Below are 22528 nucleotides of genomic sequence, written 5' to 3' on the forward strand. Positions count from 1 at the left end.
AGAGGGCTATCAAAACAAGCTAAAAACAAAGCAAAAGGAGAAAGGTTTCCTCTTTTGCATTTGAGCATGCAAGAAGGGCCAGGAAAGGAGAAAGGGAAAAAAAGGAAAGACAAAGAAAAAGAAGGGAAGATGGGAAGATGGGAAGAGAGCAAGGAAGGAAAAATAAGGAAAGAGGGGAAGGAAGAAGAAAGGAGAATGAAGAGAGAAGGAAAAAGAAAGGAAGGAAGGAAGGAAGGAGGGAGGGAGGGAGGGAGGGAGGGAAAGAAGGAAGGAAGGAAGGAAGGAAGGAAGGAAGGAAGGAAGGAAGGAAGGAAGGAAATAATGAGAGTGAGTGAGGATCTCAGGGAAGTCCTGCCTTAGCAGTTGGCCATCACAAATGCCCCTGACACAAGTCCTGTGTCATGCTACTGGCCACACCTACACTAGTCATGTCCATCCCTGGCCCCACACAACCCGGTCACAGCCACTCCCGGCCACACACCCCAGCCCTCCCAGGGCATACACAACCCTGATGCGGCCATCAATGAAATCGAGTTTGACACCTCTGGTCTATATTCTAGACCAGAGGTGTCAAACTTGATTTCATTGATGGCTGCATGCAGCCTAAGCCAGCAACCTGATCAACTCTCTGTGATGCTGTACACTCTTGTAGAGTTGAACTTGTGTCCTCATCCATTGTTTCTCAACCTCAGCAACTTTAAGATGCCTGGACTTCAAGTCCCAGAATTCTCTGGGAAGTCAGCATGAAGATATCATAAGGAGGGGGATGAAAGGTATTTCTTGGGGATTTGAGGATATTCTGGAATCCATAGACCCTGCATTAATCAACCCATAATGTAGACTACTTTTTGGCTTCCCTGAGTTGCACTGAATGAAGAGGAATTCTCTTGGGCCACATATAAAACATACAATATGTTAATGTATATAAATAATCAAAAATATAGAAAACTAAAGAGAATTCATTATCTGGTAGGCCACATTACTAACTGTCCAGGGCCACCTGTGGCCTACAGGTTACAAGTTGGGCACACCTTACATAGACAGTCACTAAATAAATAGAATCTCTTTTAAAGCAATTTCCTATAATCCCAAAATATAGATAAAGATTAAACTACCTTAAAAAAATTAATCGGCAAGGGCAATCTGTTTTGGGAGCCTTTCACTATAACCAGACTGCCAAAATATTCAATAAGGATACTGTATACTTACATCTCCGAGGAATAACTAAACACAATAAATTAAACACATGTATTTGCCTTCATCAGTACAATAAATTAAAGTGATGTTGAATCAGGAACATTGATTTTTGCACTGGGATATTCAGGAACTCCCATGAACTTGTGCAGTCTTCCAGTACAGTCCTGATTAAATCAGCCCATTGGTGGTCATCATATGTTACCTTTCTGCAACATCTCCAGATGTTCCCAAAGAATGTCTCCTACAAAGTCTGGTGCTAATTCAAGGAAGCAGTCTTTCCCTAGAGCACACAGGGCAGCTCCATTCATGGAGAACTTCTGGAAGTCTACGTCCTTCAGACTAAATTCATTCATGGCCCACATAATCCAGTCCCGTACATGAGTTTCTGTCCATTGGTGAGGATCTGCATGAGGAAACCACAGATAAAAAAGAGTTACCGGGAGTGGCATTTACAACATTCTATTAGGAAAGGCTGAAAGACCTCTGCTAGCCTGAATTATTAGTCCTTGTAACTCTCTCAGTGAAAAATCATACTGTACTCTCCCCACTGTTGATAATCCAGTGAGTTGTAATGCTTTTCAAATACACTGGCAGAATTGGCAAAGTGTTCTGACCGAGGCTTCCCAAGAGCATGGAGGAAACTGTTTGTCCCAACAAAAAAACCTTTTATTAATTGACTATGAATTCTGCTCATTCGCATCCAGCAAAGATTTTCAAGGGAGGATTTATAGTCACAGACCTTATCTGGTTTGGAGAGCTGCAAGGACGATATATGCAAAACTTGGCAAGGAGTCTCGGAGAGTCACAAACCAATTAAGCGAACTAATGGTCTCCTGCAAACTCCACTCCCCTTTTGCTCCTCTTTTATTTCCTCTGGGAGGGGCCATTCATCATCCACCTATGGCCTTACTCCCAACTCCCCCCATGTTCTTTAGCTGTTCCCTTCATCTGGCAACTCTGCGCATGAGCACACTGGGAATAGGCTCCAGATATTCATCTGCCTCACTGGTGTCTGACTCTGAAGGCAGCTGATAGGTGGCATATGGCTCTGGCTCCCTCTGCCTCCAATGCAGAGCCCTCATCAGAGCCTTCCCCAGACTCCAGGACTGGCCCATGTCCCTCCTCAACCTCCTCACTGTCCGAATTCACTGTTGGGCAACAACACAAAGATATCTCTTCTGGTTTGGTAAGAGTTCTCCAGCAGTTTTTATCCAAGGTGGCAAGTAGCTAAATATTATTCAGAAGTTCTTTGGATGATCAGATATTGGAAACCCTCACCGGGACATATTAATTGCAATTCTGCTCAGTTTACAGGTAGATATCAACTGATGACTGGTTGCTTCGCAAGTGTCTGAAGGTACAACAGACTTCCCCAGGGATACTTACAACCCAGTTCCAAAGTTACAATAGCTGCTCCCCCTGCAGTCATGTGACCACACATTAGGCACGAGGCAACCAGCCCATATTTACTGCCCTCCCATAGCTGCGTGACTGTTTTTTTTGTGTTGGTTTTGCTAAAAACTAGTATTTACTTCAAAGTTTTGGCAAGATCAACCTATTGTGAACCCCTGGATTATTTAACAACTAGGGTGTTTGCTTAATGGCTGCGGTAGTCATTCTACAAGGTTGCTTAATCGCCATTACAAAACAAGTTGTAAAATTGGGTCAGTCACATGGGTGGCCTAAAGGATGACAAGTTATGTCCATGATGGGGCAGATTCTGTTATGGTTGTAAGTTGAGAACTGCCTATGTCAGCTTCTCAGAACCAAAGAGTACTCCCTTCTTAATGATACACCAACCATCTTTTTAAAAAATATAGTAACAAATAAGAAAAAGGTTGTCAGCTGTTTCCACCATCAAGTTGAATGTCCCTTAGTTGAGTATCCGATCAAAGAAACTATGAATCTCAAGATGTTTCACTTCTCATCCAAGAAGCTTCTTCAACTCTCTTGGATGAGAAGCGAAAGGTCTTCGAAGAAAAACAAGAAAGTCCAGTTGCCTCTTGAAAAAGCACCTTTGGGGCAACCGTGACCTGAATGACTGAGAATCTCCATAGATATGTGAGTCTCAAGGTTGTGGAAGGTTATGGAGACAACACCTGAGGAACTCTGTGCTCTTGGAACTACAACATATACGTATATGATAGAACTGCTACCCTTATGCCCCAAATAGTTGTGCAATGTTCAAATTGCTTTCTATATACTAAATGGAAGCTGAATGACATAGGAGGGGCTCTAGCTAGAATACAATCCACGAACCCATTCAGCTTGCACCTGTTTTGAAACCACACACTCTTGTAGTATGTTGGCACAAATCAGCATTTCCGACCTACCTTTGGGTATTCCCAGTCGTTGCTGCTCTTTTGTGAAACCACTGAATGTGGCTTTTAATGCCTGAGACATCATTTCTTTGCTGCTTGGAGTTAACAAAGGCACATCTGCACATTCCATATCTAGAAGACAAAGATGAGAAAAAGGAACATCAGTAGACACCAATGATCTGGATGGTGGAAGGATAAAAGGAGCCGAAGTCATTGAACCAAGGTCAATAGATGTCCACCATCTTTTCCCTGGCTAGAATTCTACTCAATGGGCCCTTCTAAGTTGACCAGCAAATAAGAGGATGATATTCCATGAACAGCTAATGGAAGTGGACTGTCTGAGACCATTTTTGAGTTGTTGCTCTTTGGTTTTGGTTTTGTAAAGTTATATAGAATTGAACAGTAGGTGTTAAGTCTCCCTTTGTCCAGCACCAAAACCAAGACAGACATGTTGAGATTCTTCTAAGCAGTTTTCTTTATGGTTTCTTACCTACAGAAAGAAATCATGCCAAAGTAAAACAGTTCACTTGCACAATAGATAGATAGATAGATAGATAGATAGATAGATAGATAGATAGATAGATAGATAGATAGATAGATAGATAGATATAGATATAGATATAGATATAGATATAGATATAGATATAGATATAGATATAGATATAGATATAGATATATAGATATAGAGATATAGAGAGATATAGAGAGATATAGAGAGATATAGAGATAGATAGATAGATAGATAGATAGATAGATAGATAGATAGATAGATAGATAGACAGACAGACAGACAGACAGACACACACACGCACACGCACAACCATGGGAATTATGATAAGGCAAACTCCTATTTATCACAATAAGTTTACCCAACTAGTTTGCATGTCTGCACATTTTTAGGGCCATGAAATCCTCATTTAAAGTTAAGGGATTCTTCTAAGCAGTTTTCCTTATGGTTTCTTACCTACAGAAAGAAATCATGCCAAGCTAAAACAGTTCACTTGCACAATAAAAAAATATGCCATGGGAATTATGATAAGGCAAACTCCCATTTATCACAATAAGTTTAGCCAATTAGCTTTTATGTCTGCACATTTTTAGGGCCACAAAATCCTCATTTAAAGTTAAGAGGGTAGGATGACATACTGAGAGTATCACATAAATAGGAAGGTTCCCCCCCCCCTTCAATGTTTATGATATTTTCTTTGATAGTCTACTAAGATACACAGTTTTGCTTGTTATCTTTCTGCAGAATTCACAAGGGCCGTTTTTGGTGGGATATTTAGAAGCAAATGCAATGGGAAACGAAAGCCAAGCTATTGGGGAACGAGCAACAGATCCCAAACACTGTTTAAAAATGTCATTGGGATATTTAGAGGATTTTATTAGCAAAGCTCTGGAGAAATAAACACACCGCTGAGCACAGCTCTGCCATCCGTCTTCTGCTCAGAGATAACACCAAGGGAAAGTGTCTCCCCCACTACTTTTAAGCAGCTTGTTGTGTTTTAATGATGGGCTTAGCATGCTTGGTGGGTAAAAAAAAAACAAAAAACGACCACCCAGGAACAACTCAATCACCTTTGCAGCCTGGTCAGAGGGCAGCTGGGCTGCTCTCTGGCTATGGGAGAGTGATTCAGGCACAGCTTTGAGAGGTGGGAGAAGCCAGTGCTGACACTTGTTTTGCCGTTGGCCAACTTCAAATACAAAAAGAAGCACATGTGCACAGCAGACCTTGAGAAACACACCGAGGGCAGCCCGGCAGGGCAATGTGCTCCTTCACATTCCTTTAAACCAAGGCCTATTCAGTTACTGCGCTCTACATGGGGCAGCCCTTGAAGAGTATTCGGAGACTTCAACTCGTCCAGAATGCAGCCGCACGAGCGATTGTGGGTGCACCTCGGTACACCCACGTTACACCTATCCTCCACGAGCTGCACTGGTTACCGATCAGTCTCCGGATATGCTTCAAGGTGCTAGTCGTAACTTATAAAGCCCTTCATGGTATTGGATCTGGGTACTTGAGAGACCGCCTGCTGCCAATTACCTCCCACAGACCCATTAGATCTCACAGGGTTGGCCTCCTCCGGGTGCCATCTACCAGCCAATGCCATCTGGCTATTACCCGGGGGAGGGCCTTCTCTGTGGCAGCTCCGGCCCTCTGGAATGAACTCCCCGCAGGGATTCGGACCCTCACCTCTCTCCAGGCCTTCCGAAAAGCCGTCAAAACCTGGCTTTGCCGGCAGGCCTGGGGGTGATGTGTTCCCTCCCCTCTCAACATGTATGGTTGTGCGACTGTTGCCTATTTTTATTATTTGTATTTCGTTTTTATGTTCCCCTTTTCCCCCTTTTGAATTGTTCGCCGCCCTGAGTCCTCCCGGAGAAGGGCGGCATACAAATAATAAAATTCTATTCGATTCTATTCTATTCTACTCTACACAAAGCATCACATCAATTGCCAATTTTTTTACTACTGGTTCGGGTGCACTCCTGCGCCATGGCGGAGCCTCCCACTGCCACTACTACCGGTTCCCCTGATCTGGGCCAAACCAGGAGCAACCCCACCTCTGCATCACGTGGATAGTAGCACTGACAAACAATATTCAAATGGCATAGATCTGTGATGGCCTATGGCATGCGTGCCGGAAGTGACACACAGAGCCATCTCTCCGGGCATGCCAGCCATAGCCTGTTGCTTCTCCAGTTAGTCTTCATGTGTGCAGGAGCACTGGAAACTGGAAGAGCAGCTCACTGGTGTGCACACATGCACTGGGAAGGTGAGATTCTGGTTTCCATGCGTGCCAAAAAACAGAAGACCAGATGACCGGCACGCATGTACATGCTGGGAAGCTGAGCTCCCAGGTTTTGGCATGCGCATAGAGCTGCTCTTCTGGTTTCCAGTGCTCCCCTGTTCATAGGTGTGCACTCCCATTTCGGAACTGGGTGCCAAAAAGGTTCACCAACACTGGCATAGATGAATTTGGCTAGGTTAACATGAGATACGCCAGCATAAATGCTGTGGTTCATGCATACTACCAAACTATAAGCCATAGTTTACAACCCACCAATGGTTGGGCTTTGCAAAGAATGGCCTGCTTCATACATTGCACTAAGCCGTGATAGCTAATTTGTTCGATACTGCAAAATTTGCATGGTGCATACAGTTATGGTGTAACTTCCTGACTGGCTGGGTTTACACTCAATGCTAAGTTATGGCTTAACTGGGGATTTGTGAATAAACCATAATTGACTGGGTTTACATAAATCTAAACCCTCCAAACCACATTTTGGCTTAGCATAATGTTTGGACCAGGGATAAACACGTATGTTATTATACTACAAAGACATTGTATATCTATATTGCAAATTCAATATAAAATCTCAGTCTTCCTAATTATTCCTATCTCTTTCCTTGGTATCTATTATAAAGTCTCTGGTTCAGTGTGATGCATCTTGAATTTTAAAAAAAGGATATATATTTTTCTAAAATAATTTTATTAAATATTTTGCTAACATTTATAAACATTTTATTTCAAGTTGTCATTGCTAAGAGTTTCTCCTTACTTCCAGGGTTTTAATTACGCTCTTCCCAAATGTTTTATCTAAGCTTATTTCAGCTCAAGTGCTAGGAAACATTTTTTTTTTACATTTCCTTTGCCCAACTAGCATCTATTAAAAGAAATAAAGCCATTCTTGCCAAATGTTTAATTTCTAAAATGAGATCTGCCTTTCTGAACATCAGGCAATCAATTAAGATGAGAATTTGCAAACAGAGTAAGGGTAAGTGATGTTCAATCCTATGTATAATTATAATTGCTTCCAAGTAAACATGTCTTGGATTCAGCTGCATAATCTATTCTTCAAGTCAACATGCAATTGTAACGGCATAGAATGCCTTATAAATGTTAACTATGCTTACTCAGAAATAAACTTTATGTTAATGGGATTGCAGCCTTAAAGAGGCAAGGACTGGTGTGTTGCTTTAAACGTGTGTAAGATAGATGGATGGATGGATGGATGGATGGATGGATGGATGGATGGATGATGGATGGATGATAGATAGGTAGATAGGTAGACAGGCAACTAGGTAGGTAGATAGGCAGGATAGACAGATCGGCAGGTAGGTAAGTAGGTAGGTAGGTAGGTAGGTAGGCAGGCAGGCAGGCAGGCAGGCAGGCAGGCAGGCAGGCAGGCAGGCAGGCAGATTGGTATATAGAGACAGATAGGCAGATAGACAGACAGATAGACAGATAGGTAGATTGACAGATAGGTAGATAGACAAACAGGCTATCTTTACTGTTTTGTAAATAACTCACGATAATGAACATATCCAACATACCTTTTCTCCTCTTATTTTCTCCAAAACAATAATTCTATGAGGTTGATTAAGAGAGAGTGACCGCCCCCGCCCCAAATTCACCCAACTGGCTTTCATGCCTAAGGCAGGACTAGAACTCACCCTTTTCCTGGTGATTGGCCCAAAGTCACACAGGTGGCATTCATGCCTAAAGCAGGACTAGAAGTCCCCTTCTCCTGGTTTCTAGTCTGTTGCTAGACCAAATTGGCTCTCACTGGACTGGACTGGATTTGACATGCAGACTAAATGGAAATAATGCTCATTTAAAATTGATACTTGTTTTGTTCAGGATGACAAGACCTTGCAGCATCCAATCCTGGTCCAAGTTCAGTAACACATGAATTGCTCTCTCTTTAGCAAGATTCCAGCACCAGGCCTCCCTGAACAGATACTACTCCAACCCAGATGGCTTCAAATTTCATTTGTGATCAACAAAACAGAGCTAGCAGTTTGAAGATATTTTGCAATAGGGAGGACCGGCACAAATAACCCCACAGATTTTGACTTCAAAGGAGACAATTAAGGCTGGCTTAACTGAAGAAGCACAACTAACTATTTCTAGGCCACATTTAACAGAATTACCAGAATGTAGTATACGATTAATAAAATCTGATATTAGAATAAGACACATCAAAGGACACTTTAAATAATTAACATCATAATCAAATAGTTGTCTGACATGACATGAAATCATGTTTTGTTTAATTGTGTTTTGGATAAAATAAAAACGGTTGGATTCACACAATGCATAATATACTAGGGCATAAATGTATATACCAACTAGTGTCCTAAGATTATAGTTTATTCACCTATGTTAGTGAATCAGATTGTGCTTTTAATGCCATAGCATATGGAAAATGGAACATTTTTGCATAGAAGATATAAACGTAAAGGTTGCCCTCACATAAACGTGCTAGTTGTTCCCAACTCTAGGGGGTGGTGCTCATCTCCACTTCAAAGCCAAAGAGCCAGCCCTGTCCGAAGATGTCTCCGTGGTCATGTGGACGGCATGATTAAATGCCAAAGGCACATGGAACGCTGTTACCTTTCCACCAAAGGTGGTTCCTATTTTTCTACTTGTATTTTTACATGCTTTCGAACTGCTAGGTTGGCAGAAGCTGAGACAAGGAACGGGAGCTCACTCCATTACACAGCGCTAGGGATTCGAACCACCAAACTGCCCAACTTACTATTCAACAAGCTCAGCGTCTTACCCACTGAGCCACCACGTCCCCATGATGATTAGAATCACACAATATATTAAACCCAAACCAAATATACCTTACAGTTTAGTACTAGATATGAGCATATTCAATATATCTGTTACAAACTTATGACCTATGTTTTGAACAGAACAGAAAGGGCTCTCAAAGATTTCTTTTCTCAAACCAAGCATTGCTTTTCCTTTTTTTTAGAAACTTGATGTCCTTGTGTGTAAGAATTCCATTGTGAAATACACATTTTTATGTACCTAAAATAGGTACCTAGAATATATGGCAGTAATAAAATAGCTCTGTTGAGTTTGCATATGCAAACAAATTGCAAGCAAATTTAAAATGTCCAACAGCAACATAGTCAGCTTCAAAACGAGACAGGGACCCTGCTATTCTCCATGTTGTGGTTTGGCAACTTCAAAACTCTCTCAGTGATAATTTCCAACATTGTTTATGACTGAGCATTCCTCATATCTGTTCCATTTTGACTATGATGGCCAAGTTGCTGTTGGGTTGTGAAGAATCATATTTTCATCACCCCTGCTTTACAACAGTATTAGAACCCAAACCATGGCAATTTAAGCAACATTTAAAGCTCATGCGGCAGTAAGAAGTGGAGAGGTTTCTCTCCATCTTGTCTTACATAAAATGAATATCCCAATTCTAGTTGTTCCTCATGAAAAAAGTCTATGGTGCCCTTGTTCCTCTGTAGTACTTTACACAGTAGCAAGTCCAAAATTGATGTCCAGTAGAGGCTGGTCACAACAGGAGTTGACTGACCTGGGCACCTCTTCTGCTTCCCTTCCTGTCTGAAGATCTGATGGATAACCACTAAGGTCAGAGGTCAAGCGCACTATTGACTTCAGGAGAAGCAAAATGTCACTCTTGCCAACACTTCACTCCCTGTAGCCATATCTGCTAACTCTTAAGCCATCGCAGAGAGAGAGACCTGATACAACATAGGATGGATGACTGGAGCAAAGAACTCTATGGCTAGATTCACATATCAAATTAAGCCACAAAGTCAGTGGTGAGATTCAAATTGTTTTACTACCAGTTCTGTGGGCATGGCTTGGTGGGCATGGCAGGGGAAGGATACTGCAAAATCCCCATTCCCTCCCCACTCCAGGGGAAGGTTACTACAAAATCTCCAGGCAGAGGTGGCATTTTCCGATCCTCAAACTACTCAAAATGTCCGCTACCAGTTCTCCAAAACCTGTCAGAACTTGCTGAATTTCACCCGTGCACTAAAATGGTTTGCTTGATTTGCGTTTTCCATGTTCCAGACACTGTGGTTCATAATTCATGGATTATTAATAATATATGGATGGTTGAAGTCCACACCTTTGAAAATAGCTAAGGTTGGGAAACACCGTCCCAGAGAGAAGTTAAATTAGCCTAGATCAGCTGCCTATGAGACTAACTAACAACTGCAAACAATGTTTGGGTCTCTAAGAGCAGACCTTCCATTTGATCCTGAAGGCTGGCATACTGTCAGTGGAATTCTAGGGTTATATAGTTGGCGGGACCTTGTAGGTCATAGAGTACAGGTTGAATACTCCTGACCTTGAGGGTCCCTCATCTTTTGCATCCCTCCATGAGGGACATGGGTTGATTCAAAATGAGAGAGGGAGGGAGGGAGGGAGGGAGGATCTTCTGAGAGGATTTATCACAGTGAAAGCCTCCAACCAGAAGCATATTGGCTCACCTCGGAAAAACATCATCCAGGTGAAAAATATTATCCGTTAAGATCTGTGGTTAGGGGTGAAGATGGTAAGGAGAGAGAGAAAACATTTGAGCAAATGAACTTAGCTGAGCCCCATTTATTTAGGCAGGATTCGCTGAAATTTGTCTGCACTTTTGAACTGTTTTCACAAAGGCCTGGCTCTCACTCCCACGCAGGAAACAAGAGCCAATATGGGCCTGTTTCAATTAAGGCTCCCTCAGCATTCACACAGTTAGAAGAGGGAGGTGGGAGTAAGGGAGGTGGAGGAGCATCCAGATGTCCATTTAAAAAAAAGAAATGGGTGCATTTATGCACACACTCCACGGGACTGTCAAGGATTTTGCCTTTCCGTCATTCAATTGTCCCTGGTTGAAGTTTGCTACCTTTCCCTACTACTTTCACTTCTGCGCATCTTGTGTGGCCATTTAAATACACACAACAGGTGACTTTTTCTGTAACCTTGTACAGTAGAACCTCGGGTCACAAATGCTTCTGACCATGATCAAATCGGGGGCTGACCAAAAAATCCGCTAAAGGTTTAACTCTGGTTGCGGACATATCCTCAGGTGGCAATCAAACATAGCCCTGCTATGGAAATTTCACCTTCTGTACCATTTTTTTTTTTTTGGGGGGGGGGTATGTACATGCACAGTCAGTCTTGCTTCCAGTCACAACCAAATCGGGTTGTGACCGAAGTCCTGGAACGGATTACGATTGTGAGCAGAGGTTCCACGCCCCAGCTTTCATAGAATAATAATTATATGGTTGGTATTAGAACCAACCATATGGAGGTCTTCTAATCCAGCCCCCTGCCCAAGACAGGAGTCATTATTCCTTTCCGGGAAAATGGTTGTGCCATCTTTTCTTGGAAACCTCTTGTGATGGAGCATATATCCAGGGGTGGGATTCAGCCAGTTCGGACCAGTTCAGGTGAACCGGAAGTTCTGATGATCAGTGGGCCCCACCCACCCACCCCTGCCATAGTCTGTCCTATATTTTCATGTTTTTCAGCTCAGCTGATTCCCGCCGCACAGTGGATTGCCGCGCCTCAGCCGTTTTACTCACTGCACAGCAAGAGAAGGTAAGTTTTAGAGCTTCAAATAGGCGGTTTTTGAACACTGCAATGAAAACTGAACCGGTTGTTAAACCAGTTGAAGCCCACGACTGCGTATATCCAGAGAACATTGCAATCTTTTTAAATTGCAAACCGAGTTAATTGTGCCCAGCTGGGTCCATATAACTCATTTACTCAGCTTTGGATTACTCCAGTACATCACCCTCATTGTTTCAACCAAGTGTTATTTTCTATATGAACCTGTACTTCACTGTCTTCATTCAGGGTTCAAAGCAATCCTGTGGTTAAGCTGACAGCGAGAAGGGGTAACTAAAGCTATTCACAAGTAGCTTCATTGCGGCACAGTGGGTTGTCTAAGCTATTGCTTCTTTCAGCAAGTTGTGATAAATAATTCACAAGTGTCTGGTTTTGCATAGCGTACCATCCTGGTGTGCAAAACACACTGGCTGGTTCTGCAGAATATGCTAAACTAGAACACAGTACTTTAGCAGGTATGGGCTGCTGGAGGTTCACATGGGTTTAGGCAATCCTCTAGCTAGGATTCTGCCCAGTTTGGTAAACCCCTAACTCTTACCCTTGGCTGGCCCCTCCCACCCCATCCCTCCCAGGAGTCTCCCTGCAACCCATTCATCATGCCAGGTAAGTGCAGAGCCCACACGGAGGCTTGGGGAGGGCAAAAATGGGCCTACAGGAAGTTCCAGAAGTCCAGAAATGGACCTGATGTTTATGAATTTAAAGAAAACCCCAAAAAACATTTTTGCAGTTGGCATATGATTCAGCCTTCTCTTCCCTTAAACAATCTGGGATTTGATATGTGAAAGGCAACACAGCTTTCTTCACTTGTAAAGCCTAAACCATGATTGGAAATCAAACCCCCAAAAATCACAAGATGGTTTATTTGTCAATGTGAACCAGGCTTTTTGCTAGCTTCAGTAAGCCAGGGGTAAAACCCAGGGCAATATTTTATTTATTTATTTATTTATTTATTTATTTATTTATTTATTTATTTGTTTGTTTGTTTGTTTGTTTGTTTATTTATTTATTGTTTATTTATTTATTTATTTATTATTATTTAATTTGTGTGCCGCCCACTCTCAAAGAGACTCAGGGCGGCTTACAAGTAAAAAGGGAGGGGGGGGACATACAAAAAAAATAAAAAAAACATTAAAAATTCAACAACATTCATAACTTAATATGGGGCTGGATACATCAACAGCCCCAGGCCTGCCGGATCAGTGCTAAATATCTGTGACTCTTCTTACCATTTACACAGTCAATGGCATTTGCCAAATTTAACTAAAGCTGTCACTAAACTTTCAAGCTGTTTTAAGGGTGGGCAGGTTTTCTTGAAATTCCTGGTACTTACGTAGCGTCATTTTTGGTATAAACTTCAAACTTCCACTGTCTCTCTCCCTTCTCCATCTCCACCCGACTTCCCATAAGATAACTTCCTCTAATCCTCTCTCTAAACTTTGTCAAATAGCTATAATCCTTCCCCAAAGAATAAACTGAAAAGGAAGATGGGATGATCAGCTAAACTTGTTAACAGATTCCAAGGGCAGAATGAAAGGAGAAGGACAAATGTAAATAAGACTCAAGAAAGAAATAGGTGTTGTGGCCTGCCAGTGGCCAGCAGAGCTGGCAGCAGATTCGGACAGTGAGGAGGTTGGGGATGAACCTGGGCCAGTCCTGGAGTCTGGGGAAGGTTCTGATGAGGGCTCTGTGTCAGAGGCAGAGAGGGGGCCAGAGCCATATGCCAGTTATCAGCTGCCTTCAGAGTCAGAGATCAGTGAGGCAGAAGAACAGCTAGAGCCTGTTCCCAGTGTGCACATGCACAGAGTTGCCAGACGAAGGGAACAGTTATAAAACAGGGATCAACTGGAAGTAAGGCCACAGATGGACAATTAATGGTCCCTCCCAGAGGAAATAAAAGAGGAGCGAAAGGAGAGTGGAGTTTGCAGGAGACAATTAGTTTGCTTAAATTGTTCATGACTCTCTGAGACTCCTTGTCAAGTTTTACAGATATCGGCCTATCAGCTCTCCCAGCCAGATAAGGTCTGTGACTATAAATCTTCCCTTGAAAGACTTTGCTGGATATGAAATGAGCAGAATTCACAACAAATTAATAAAAGGGTTTTTTTTTTTTTTTTTGTCGGGACAAGGAGTTTGCTGCAGGCTCTTGGGACGCCTCAGTCAGAACAATAGGATACATTAGACATCCAACTAAACTGTAGGGTGAATATTGTCTTGCGGCCAAACCCCAGAAGTGATTCCATGATTCCTTTAGGGGGGGAAAAAGAGGCTGAATTGTTTCACTGGGGAACTGGAGAAACCACTGCAGGAATGGGGCCTCCCAGATGGTTAGACTAACAGGAAGGTCAGAAGCAGCTTGGGAAATGCTTCTCTTTAACTTGTCCTGTGGTAGCCAGAAACCACCCAAAGGGTTTATCTCTGCCAGAACACCAGCTCATTTGGCATCTGTAACCACTTGGTGGTTACAGAAAAATGGAAGAAGCCAAGTGTCAGCTTCTTCTTTGCTATCGCTTCAGCTGCCATGAAACGGGGAGGGAGGGCATGGTATTTGGGAGGGGTTACTCATTGTGCTGGAGGAAGGTTCTGGAGTTCACCGACTGATCGGACTACGCATGTGTGGGTGTTTCCCGCCAGGACTAACGGCACTGACATTCCATCTTTGTGATGCCTTTTGAAGTTATCTCACACCTGACACTTGGAAGACTTATGATTGGACTGGGACTATGATGCCAAGGGGTGGGGAATGGGCTATTCTATATATCAATTGCTTTCGCGCCTAATTAATCAGACTTCGCTACGCTTTGCCTTTTAACCGTTCTTAATTAGTAAAAGTACACTTGATTTCCACACATGGAGTCTTGTGGTCTTTCTTTCCTAATTAATTAATGGAGAGGAGCTGACACCAAGCTTTGCATGTCCAAAGGAGAATCAAAGAAAAGCCAGGTTCTTAATTAGTTATCAAGAAGCCACCAGTACAAAACTTGACATTTAACATATTGCAGATTTGTTCCTAATTCTTAAATTGGAATACTGTCAGAATACTGTCATATTCCCAGTGCTGAAACATACCCTTGCATATTCTTATTAAGATAAGATAACCTTTATTGAGGGGCGGGGTGGCTCAGTGGCTAAGACGCTGAGCTTGTCCATCAGAAAGATCAGCAGTTCGGCAGTTTGAATCCCTAGCACTGCGTAAGAGAGTGAGCTCCCATTACTTGTCGCAGCTTCTGCCAAACTAGCAGTTCGAAAGCACGTTAAAAAAACGCAAGTAGAAAAATAGGAACCATGTTTGGTGGGAAGGTGTTCCGTGCACCTTCGGCGTTTAGTCATGCTGGCCACATGACCACAGAGAATGTCTTCGGACAGCACTGGCTCTTCAGCTTTGAAAGGTGTTGTTCCCTTGAGCCGGGAACAACTAGCACATATGTGTGAAGCTTTACCTTTATCTTTAGCTAACCTTTATTGTCCTTTTTTTTCTGTGGGACTCTGGCACACATTAAAAATGAAATTATGTTGCCTACAAAGTGTGCACATACAGAACACACATATAGATATGCTGCAAACATACATTTGCCTATACCTACATTAACAGGACCAGCATATACCTTATAGATATGCTATAAACATACGTATGTATTACCTACATTATTAACAGTAGAATGGAAGAATTTGGCAAGGAAAATAGAGGTATTGGGTAAATATATTGTGCAAACAAACTTGCTCAATGTATTTATCCAGAAGATAGGAAAGATAAGTTGTCTTATCTTCTCCTTCCACTTCATATTTCAGTTCAATGAGCCATTTTAAGTATGATACTAAGCCAGGGACAAAATTACTAACAAACTAGGTGAAGATATTCATAGAGTATGACCCAGTCAAAGTGTTTTACACTAATCAGAAGTTCTCTCCCGTACTAATACAGATGGTTCACATGTAGTAAGATATAAGGCCATTTGTTTGATTTTTAGATTCAAAACAAAGTCCCAGCCCTGAGCATTATTTTATTTATAGCTCCAGGTACCACATAGCTCCTTGGATATTCTTACACATTAAAAATCCACCAGCTATATAAAGGATTAAATGAAAGGGAGGAGAGGATGGTTAAGGTTAGAGTAATGACAAGGAAGAACCTCACCCAGTTTGTGGTTAATGAGTGTGACCAGTCACATATTTTGCAACAACCATCCATGGAATAAAAAGCTCTTCCCATTGCATTTGCTTTATTTTTATTTATTTATTTATTTATTTTAAAAAACATGTTTTATTTGCAGTTTTTTTTTCTTGCCATACATATTTTGTGGGCAGTGTATTGACTGGGTCAAGTCTTTCTTAAACAACATTAACAATCATAATACAAATAGTTATTTGTAATTCTAATCTTCCAACTTCAACAATACTGTTCTCTTTTATATAAGTGTTTATCATTTTCCCATTGGTTCATTAAACATAAATAACATTTCTGTATGCCTTGTATTTGTTTCCCCCAGATACTATTATTTAATATTTTATGAATTGCTCATTATTCCACCATAACTTCAGTGTTCCCAAATGTACACAAATATGTAGGATTACTAGTAACACCAAGCAGTAATAATATTTAATCAATCCCGGGAGTATATCTCAAAATCCCCACAATTTCCAACTCTTAATATTTTAAATTCACAATATGCTTCAACACACTATTAATGTTAACAATACAGTTAGATTAACTAATCCTAAATTTCCATATACTAGTCTAATTTATCTTATATATTGTATTTTTTGGAGTATGTGTCCCCCCCAAAAAAAGAGGCTGAAAATTTGGGCGCATCATACTCCAAATGTAGCTTTTTCCAAGCTTTTTTTTCAGCCCTAATGAGGCGCTAACGAGTGAAGCAATCTTCCCTGCTTTTCTCATTTCTTCTCTCTCCTACGATCAGCTGTTCTTTAGATGCTGTTTTTTATCCCTAACCAGGGAATGAAAAGCTCATGCGCGCACTAAAAACCAGCAAGCTTATGTCCTGAAGTTGACTAGACTAAAGACGCTAGCCAGATGCATACCTGGTAACCCCAAAAACTAAGGTGCGTCTTATACTCCAGTGCGTCTTATACTCCAAAAATATATATTACAATTTTCCCTATTAGAGTTTTCCCATTTTATTAATATATTTTCTCATTATCCATCATCACCTTTTTAAAGATTGCATTCATTTTATGGGAAGGGCCTACAATCTGCTCTCAAAATTCCTGACCTTCTCTGCGTCGAAGCCCTTCATTGACTAACCACAGAAGGGACAGAAGTATACATTGGACCTACCCACTTCTGAATGAAGTCCTTGCTCCTCTTGCTATCAAATTCCCAAGCCATTCATTCACCCGTCCTGAGAGGAAATTCCCAGCACTGGTTTGACTGGAAGCCAAGGTCCTCCCATCTCTCTTTGTTCCCTCATTTAATTGACTGGCCTTGAGCAAAGTCCACTGTTGTCCCTTGCCAAACACATGGGAACCATATGGCGAGCAGGAGGGCTTCTTCTGCTTAGGACAAGATGACATGGATCACAGGCATTCTTTGGCATGGACAGGCAGCCGTGACCCTCCCAGAGAAAGAATCTAGTTGCCACCACCATCGGTTCTTCCCTGTCTAGAAGCCAGGAGAATGCGCCCATAACCACAATATAAGTAGGTACTGCCAGGAAGGCTCATCCACATTTAACACCAGGATATTTGCTTACACATCTATACATGCGTTTATTCCAATCATGGAAAGATTCTCAGCAGAGAGTAGAAAAGTAAGAGGATGAAGAGAATTATTCTATGCCTAGGTGGATTTTTAAGCAACTTTCATAATTGCAGTTGCCACTCCTTCACAACAGCTCTCTTGAGGTCACTTCAAGTGAGATAAATGGATTGTTCCAAGGTACTCAAAAAGTTTCATAACTGAGTGGGAGTCTTAACTTGAGTTGCTCCAACCTTAATTTAAAAACACTCATGGCATTCCGCTTTGCAAGGAAGATTTAAGTCCAAAAATGTCAAAAGCTAATCCCCATTTGAAATTGGACTGTCAACAATCAAGCACTTTTTTTTTTTGGCTTACCTGGAGCCTTTGATTCAGTTTAAAGGCAAATCATCCCGGCTAATCTGGGTGATCAATGCTTGACTGGAATTCTGAAATTCACTACAGACTTGGAAAGTACCAGACTGGGCAAAACCCTTCTACGGACTATGTGATTCATTGCTTCCAATGAAGGGGAGGAGCTTTCTGGCACTTTCTTCTCTCTTGCAAGTGAGTTAAAAGGAAAAAAAAATGGATATGCGAGGAAGGAGAAAGTGAAAATAGACCAAAATTGAAAAACAAAAAGGGAAACAGGAGAGAAAACAAGGAGCATACTGTAGGAAGGAAAGGTGAAAGCTACCTGAACAGACTATGGAAATAGAGTAGAGATTAGAGGGTGATAGACAGGGGTGGGTTTCGACCGGTTCGCACCGGTCCCTGCGATCCGGTTGGTCGCCGAACCCGGAAGTAAGTAACTTCCGGGAACGGCGAAGCCCCCCCCCCCCGCGCCCGCACACCCGCGCCCGCTCCTTATCCGGTTTTTAGGAATTCTGCGCTTCCACGCATGCGCAGAACGCATACAGCGCCTGCGTGATCCTCCAGGAGCAGCTGGAGCATCGCTCAGACGCTAGTACGCATGTGCGCACCGCGTGCGTGCACTCGCGCGCCACATGCGTGCGCGAGGACGCCACATGCGTGTGCGAGGATGCCACCGGCCTCGTTCCAACCGAACCGGTTGGAATGGGGCGAGAAACCCACCCCTGGTGATAGATGATAGATGGCAGACAGATTGATATATGAGATACATGATATATGGTACATGGTACATGAGATGGACGGATGGATGGACAGACAGGCAGACAGACACAGAGGCGGGATTCTACTAGTTCAGACTGGTTCGACTGAACCCTTTCGTCCCATGGATCAGAGACCCACCCGCCGGCCCGTGCTATTTAAGAGCTATATAAGAGCCGAGGTGGCGCAGTGGTTAGGGTGCAGTACTGCAGCCCACTTCAGCTGACTGTTATCTGCAGTTCAGCGGTTCTAATCTCACCAGCTCAAGGTTGACTCAGCCTTCCATCCTTCCGAGGTGGGTGAAATGAGGACCCAGACTGTGGGGGCGATATGCTGACTCTGTAAACCGCTTAGAAAGGGCTGAAAGCCCTATGAAGCGGTATATAAGTCTAACTGCTATTGCTATTTTCCTACCTTTATCTTCTCAGTTGATTCGCGCACAAATCGCGTGATCACCGAAACAGTTGTTAAACCAGGAGCAGCCCACCCCTGGATAGATGTGATATGATGATATATGTGATGTGATGTGACAGATTAGATTAGATTAATTAGATAAATAGATTAGACAGACAGACAGACAGACAGACAGACAGACAGTGAACAGACCATTTGGCAGGCAGGTAGTATGACCCAAATTTTTTGGATGTTGCATTATTTATTCGGGAAAAACATTTTGTTTGGCTAGAATTGCCTAGGGCTCTTGCCAGACCCTTGATTCAGAATCACTGCTGGGAATCGAGAGGAAAACCTTATTCTTCTTCTACTTTGGGTGGGAGGGGGGGTTGAAATCTTTGCAAGCCCCCACATGCTACCTCTCAGCAGTGTTCAAAACAAGCCAGGTGGCTACTACAAAAGCGAGTTGTGAGTGATCCATCCCACATGTTTTGGGACGCAGTGTGAGAAGGAGACGGGTTCCCCTTTCATTCTCCTCTGCACACAAACACACACACACACCCCTCTCCTCCTCAAAGCAAAGAAGAAGGGAAAGAAAACAAACTTCATCCCCCCCCCCCCCCCAGCCCTGCCAATCTGCATTGCTAGTCTTAGGGTCAGCGGTTCCACAGTTTGAAAACTCTACCGAACAGGAGAAAGTCTGGGCTAGGAGTTCTCACAGCCGCCTTGGCTGGCTTCAGTCCCCCAGCGGTTGAGAAACTAAGCACCTTGTAAAGAGCTCTGACGCAAGCAAACACAGGGTGGAAAAGGAGAGGAAGGGGGGGTCTTCATTACCGCAAGGAAAACCTCTCTTTTGAGAATTTCTCCCCCTTCCAAGAAATATCATGAAATCTTTGCTCCCTCCTTTGAATTTCCTCTGCCTGGCTCCTGCTGGCTGATGCAAACTGATTCAAGAGGCCAGCGGGCCCAGCCCTCCAGATGAGTAAGTAAACTGACACGGGGAGTGGAGCTGGAGTAGGAAGGGGGGAGAGGGGAGGAGGAGATGAAAGGCAGACGGAGAGCGCCTTTGAATGACTCCTGCGTGCCTTGTGCATGCAGTCAGAGCAGCAGAAGGACTTGGACTTGGCTCGGCAAAACGTGGACTGAGTCAGCTGGCTAGTAAACACGCATTCACCCACATGTGACGTGCAGCTACACCTGTGCAAAAGGAGACAGGATGCTTGCATTCTCAAGCTGTTGCGGCCCTCCAGCGGTGCTGGCAGCAGATTCGGACAGTGAAGAGGTTGGGGAGGAACATGGGCCAGTCCTGGAGTCTGGGGAAGGCTCGGATGAGGGCTCTGTGTCAGAGGCAGGGGGGGGGGCAGAGCGATATGCCAGTTATCTGCTGCCTTCAGAGTCAGACATCAGTGAGGCAGATAAACAGCTGGGAGCCTGTTCCCAGTGTGCGCATGCGCAGAGTTGCCAGATGAAGGGAACAGCTAAAGAACAGGGGTCGATTTGGGAGTAAGGCCACAGGTGGATGATGAATGGCCCCTCCCAGAGGAAATAAAAGAGGAGCGAAAGGGGAGTGGAGTTCACAGGAGACAATTTGTTGGCTTAATTGAGGCTCCTTGCCAAGTTCTGCAGATATTGGCCTGGCAGCTCTCCAAGCCAGAGAAGGTCCATGACTGTAAATCGTCCCTTGAAAGACTTTGCTGGATGTGAATGAACAGAATTAATAGAGTCAATTAATAAAAGGAGTTTTTGTCGGAACAAGGAATCTGCTTCATGCTCTTGGGAAGCCTCAATCAGAACATTCTGGTGAACTTGGAGAAACCTCCATTTCTCCCTTGAACATAGATTGGCACCCACATCTTTACCACCATCATTATGCTTATGACAAAGAGTGGGAAGTGGTGGCTTCCAAGCTGAGGCTTTCCCACTAAAACAACCATTAAGCCTGATATAGTATGTTGATTATTTATTTAGTTATTTGATTTTTTTATCCCGCCTTTTATTACTTCACTCCAATTTCATTTTAAATATGTTGTTCCAATTTCAGTTTAAACTGTATTTTATCCAATCCCATTTTAAATTGTTTTTCATCAGATATGGTCCCACAGCCAATCAATAAAGTCAGCTGACTTGTGATTTTACCTGATATAATGTGTTTATTATTTATTTACTCATTTGATTTTTATCCTGCCTTTTATTACTTCATTAAGTAACTAAAGGCGGTGAATATACATATTGTTGCTCTTTCCTTCTCCTATTTCCCCACAACAACAATCCAGGAGGTGGGTTGGGCTAAAAGACAGTGACTGACCCAAACTTTCATCCTGAGGGTGACTAGAACTCACAGTCTCCTGGTGATTGACGGAAAGCCACCCAGACAGTTTTTGTGCCTAAGGCAGGACTAGAATTCATAATCTCCTGGTTTCCTGGCCAGCACCTTCACCACTATTCAAAACTGCCTCTTCACTCTTCACTCTCTCAACTTTAATCTCTTTCCTACATAAGGTTCACAGATTGCAAACAGCCCATACCTTGGTGTGGGATTTAAGTGATCACACATTTATTTATTTATGTTATTATGTAGAGATTTATATGACTGTCCAACTCACATATGCTAGCTCTGGGCTGAGTATCACATTAAAAATCAATATTATAAAAACTTTTGAAATCCCCCCACCCCACCCATAAGGCTATGACAAAGAAAAACAAACAAAGCACTGGATCACCTTTGATTTAACCTGGTGTCTCCAGGTTCCCTGACAAAACCACATTTTCAGCACCTCCCAAGAAAAGTAGCCAATCTTTTTTTCTGGGAGAATGATGTTTCTAAGGGAGGGAGCCACTGCAGAGAAGGCTCTTTTTCTAGATCCCATCAGGTATATTTCCTTAACAGATGGGATCTAAAACATACCCTGCTTTCCCACTCATGCAGGCCTGGTAGATGTAACTCAGGAGAGGCAGTCAATGGTTTAGTATTCATTCATTCATTCATTCATTCATTCATTCATTCATTCATTCCATTGGCATTAGGAAAGGCATCTGGTCAGTAAACACTTTGCTAACTCTGTTCAGTTGCCCAGACTCCACCACGCAATGGATTATGGGGTTGTTAAAGGATGCTCATTCATTCATTCATTCATTCATTCATTCATTCATTCATTCTTTTTTTACTTATTAATCAAACTTAGCTGTCCATCTCACACATAAAAAAGCCATTCTGAACAGCATGTAACCATAAAACAACAGTTAAAAACAACAGATATAAAACTCCACATTAAAAGATAAACATAAAAACAAATTTGAGCACAGCCAACCAGGACTTAATGAATAATATATGGCTTGGTGCAGTAGGGGTATTCAGTCCTATAATTTAGCTTCCTCCTTCCCAAGTGGGT

General features: G+C 42.7%; 1 protein-coding gene across 2 annotated transcripts in view; it reads right to left on the bottom strand.

Moving 5' to 3' along the window:
* The window catches only part of ETS1 (ETS proto-oncogene 1, transcription factor), a 121297-nt gene that overhangs the window by 34443 nt on the left and 64326 nt on the right, over positions 1–22528 (bottom strand). For both annotated transcript variants that reach the window (XM_032230109.1, XM_032230111.1), the window contains 2 exons: positions 3531–3650; positions 1400–1600 (listed from right to left, as the gene is read on the bottom strand). In XM_032230109.1, coding sequence (XP_032086000.1) covers positions 1400–1600; positions 3531–3650 — 321 coding nt within the window. The remainder of the gene's footprint in view (positions 1–1399; positions 1601–3530; positions 3651–22528) is intronic.

This window comes from Thamnophis elegans, chromosome 13, assembly GCF_009769535.1.
Source record: "Thamnophis elegans isolate rThaEle1 chromosome 13, rThaEle1.pri, whole genome shotgun sequence".
Taxonomy (NCBI): Eukaryota; Metazoa; Chordata; class Lepidosauria; order Squamata; family Colubridae; genus Thamnophis; species Thamnophis elegans.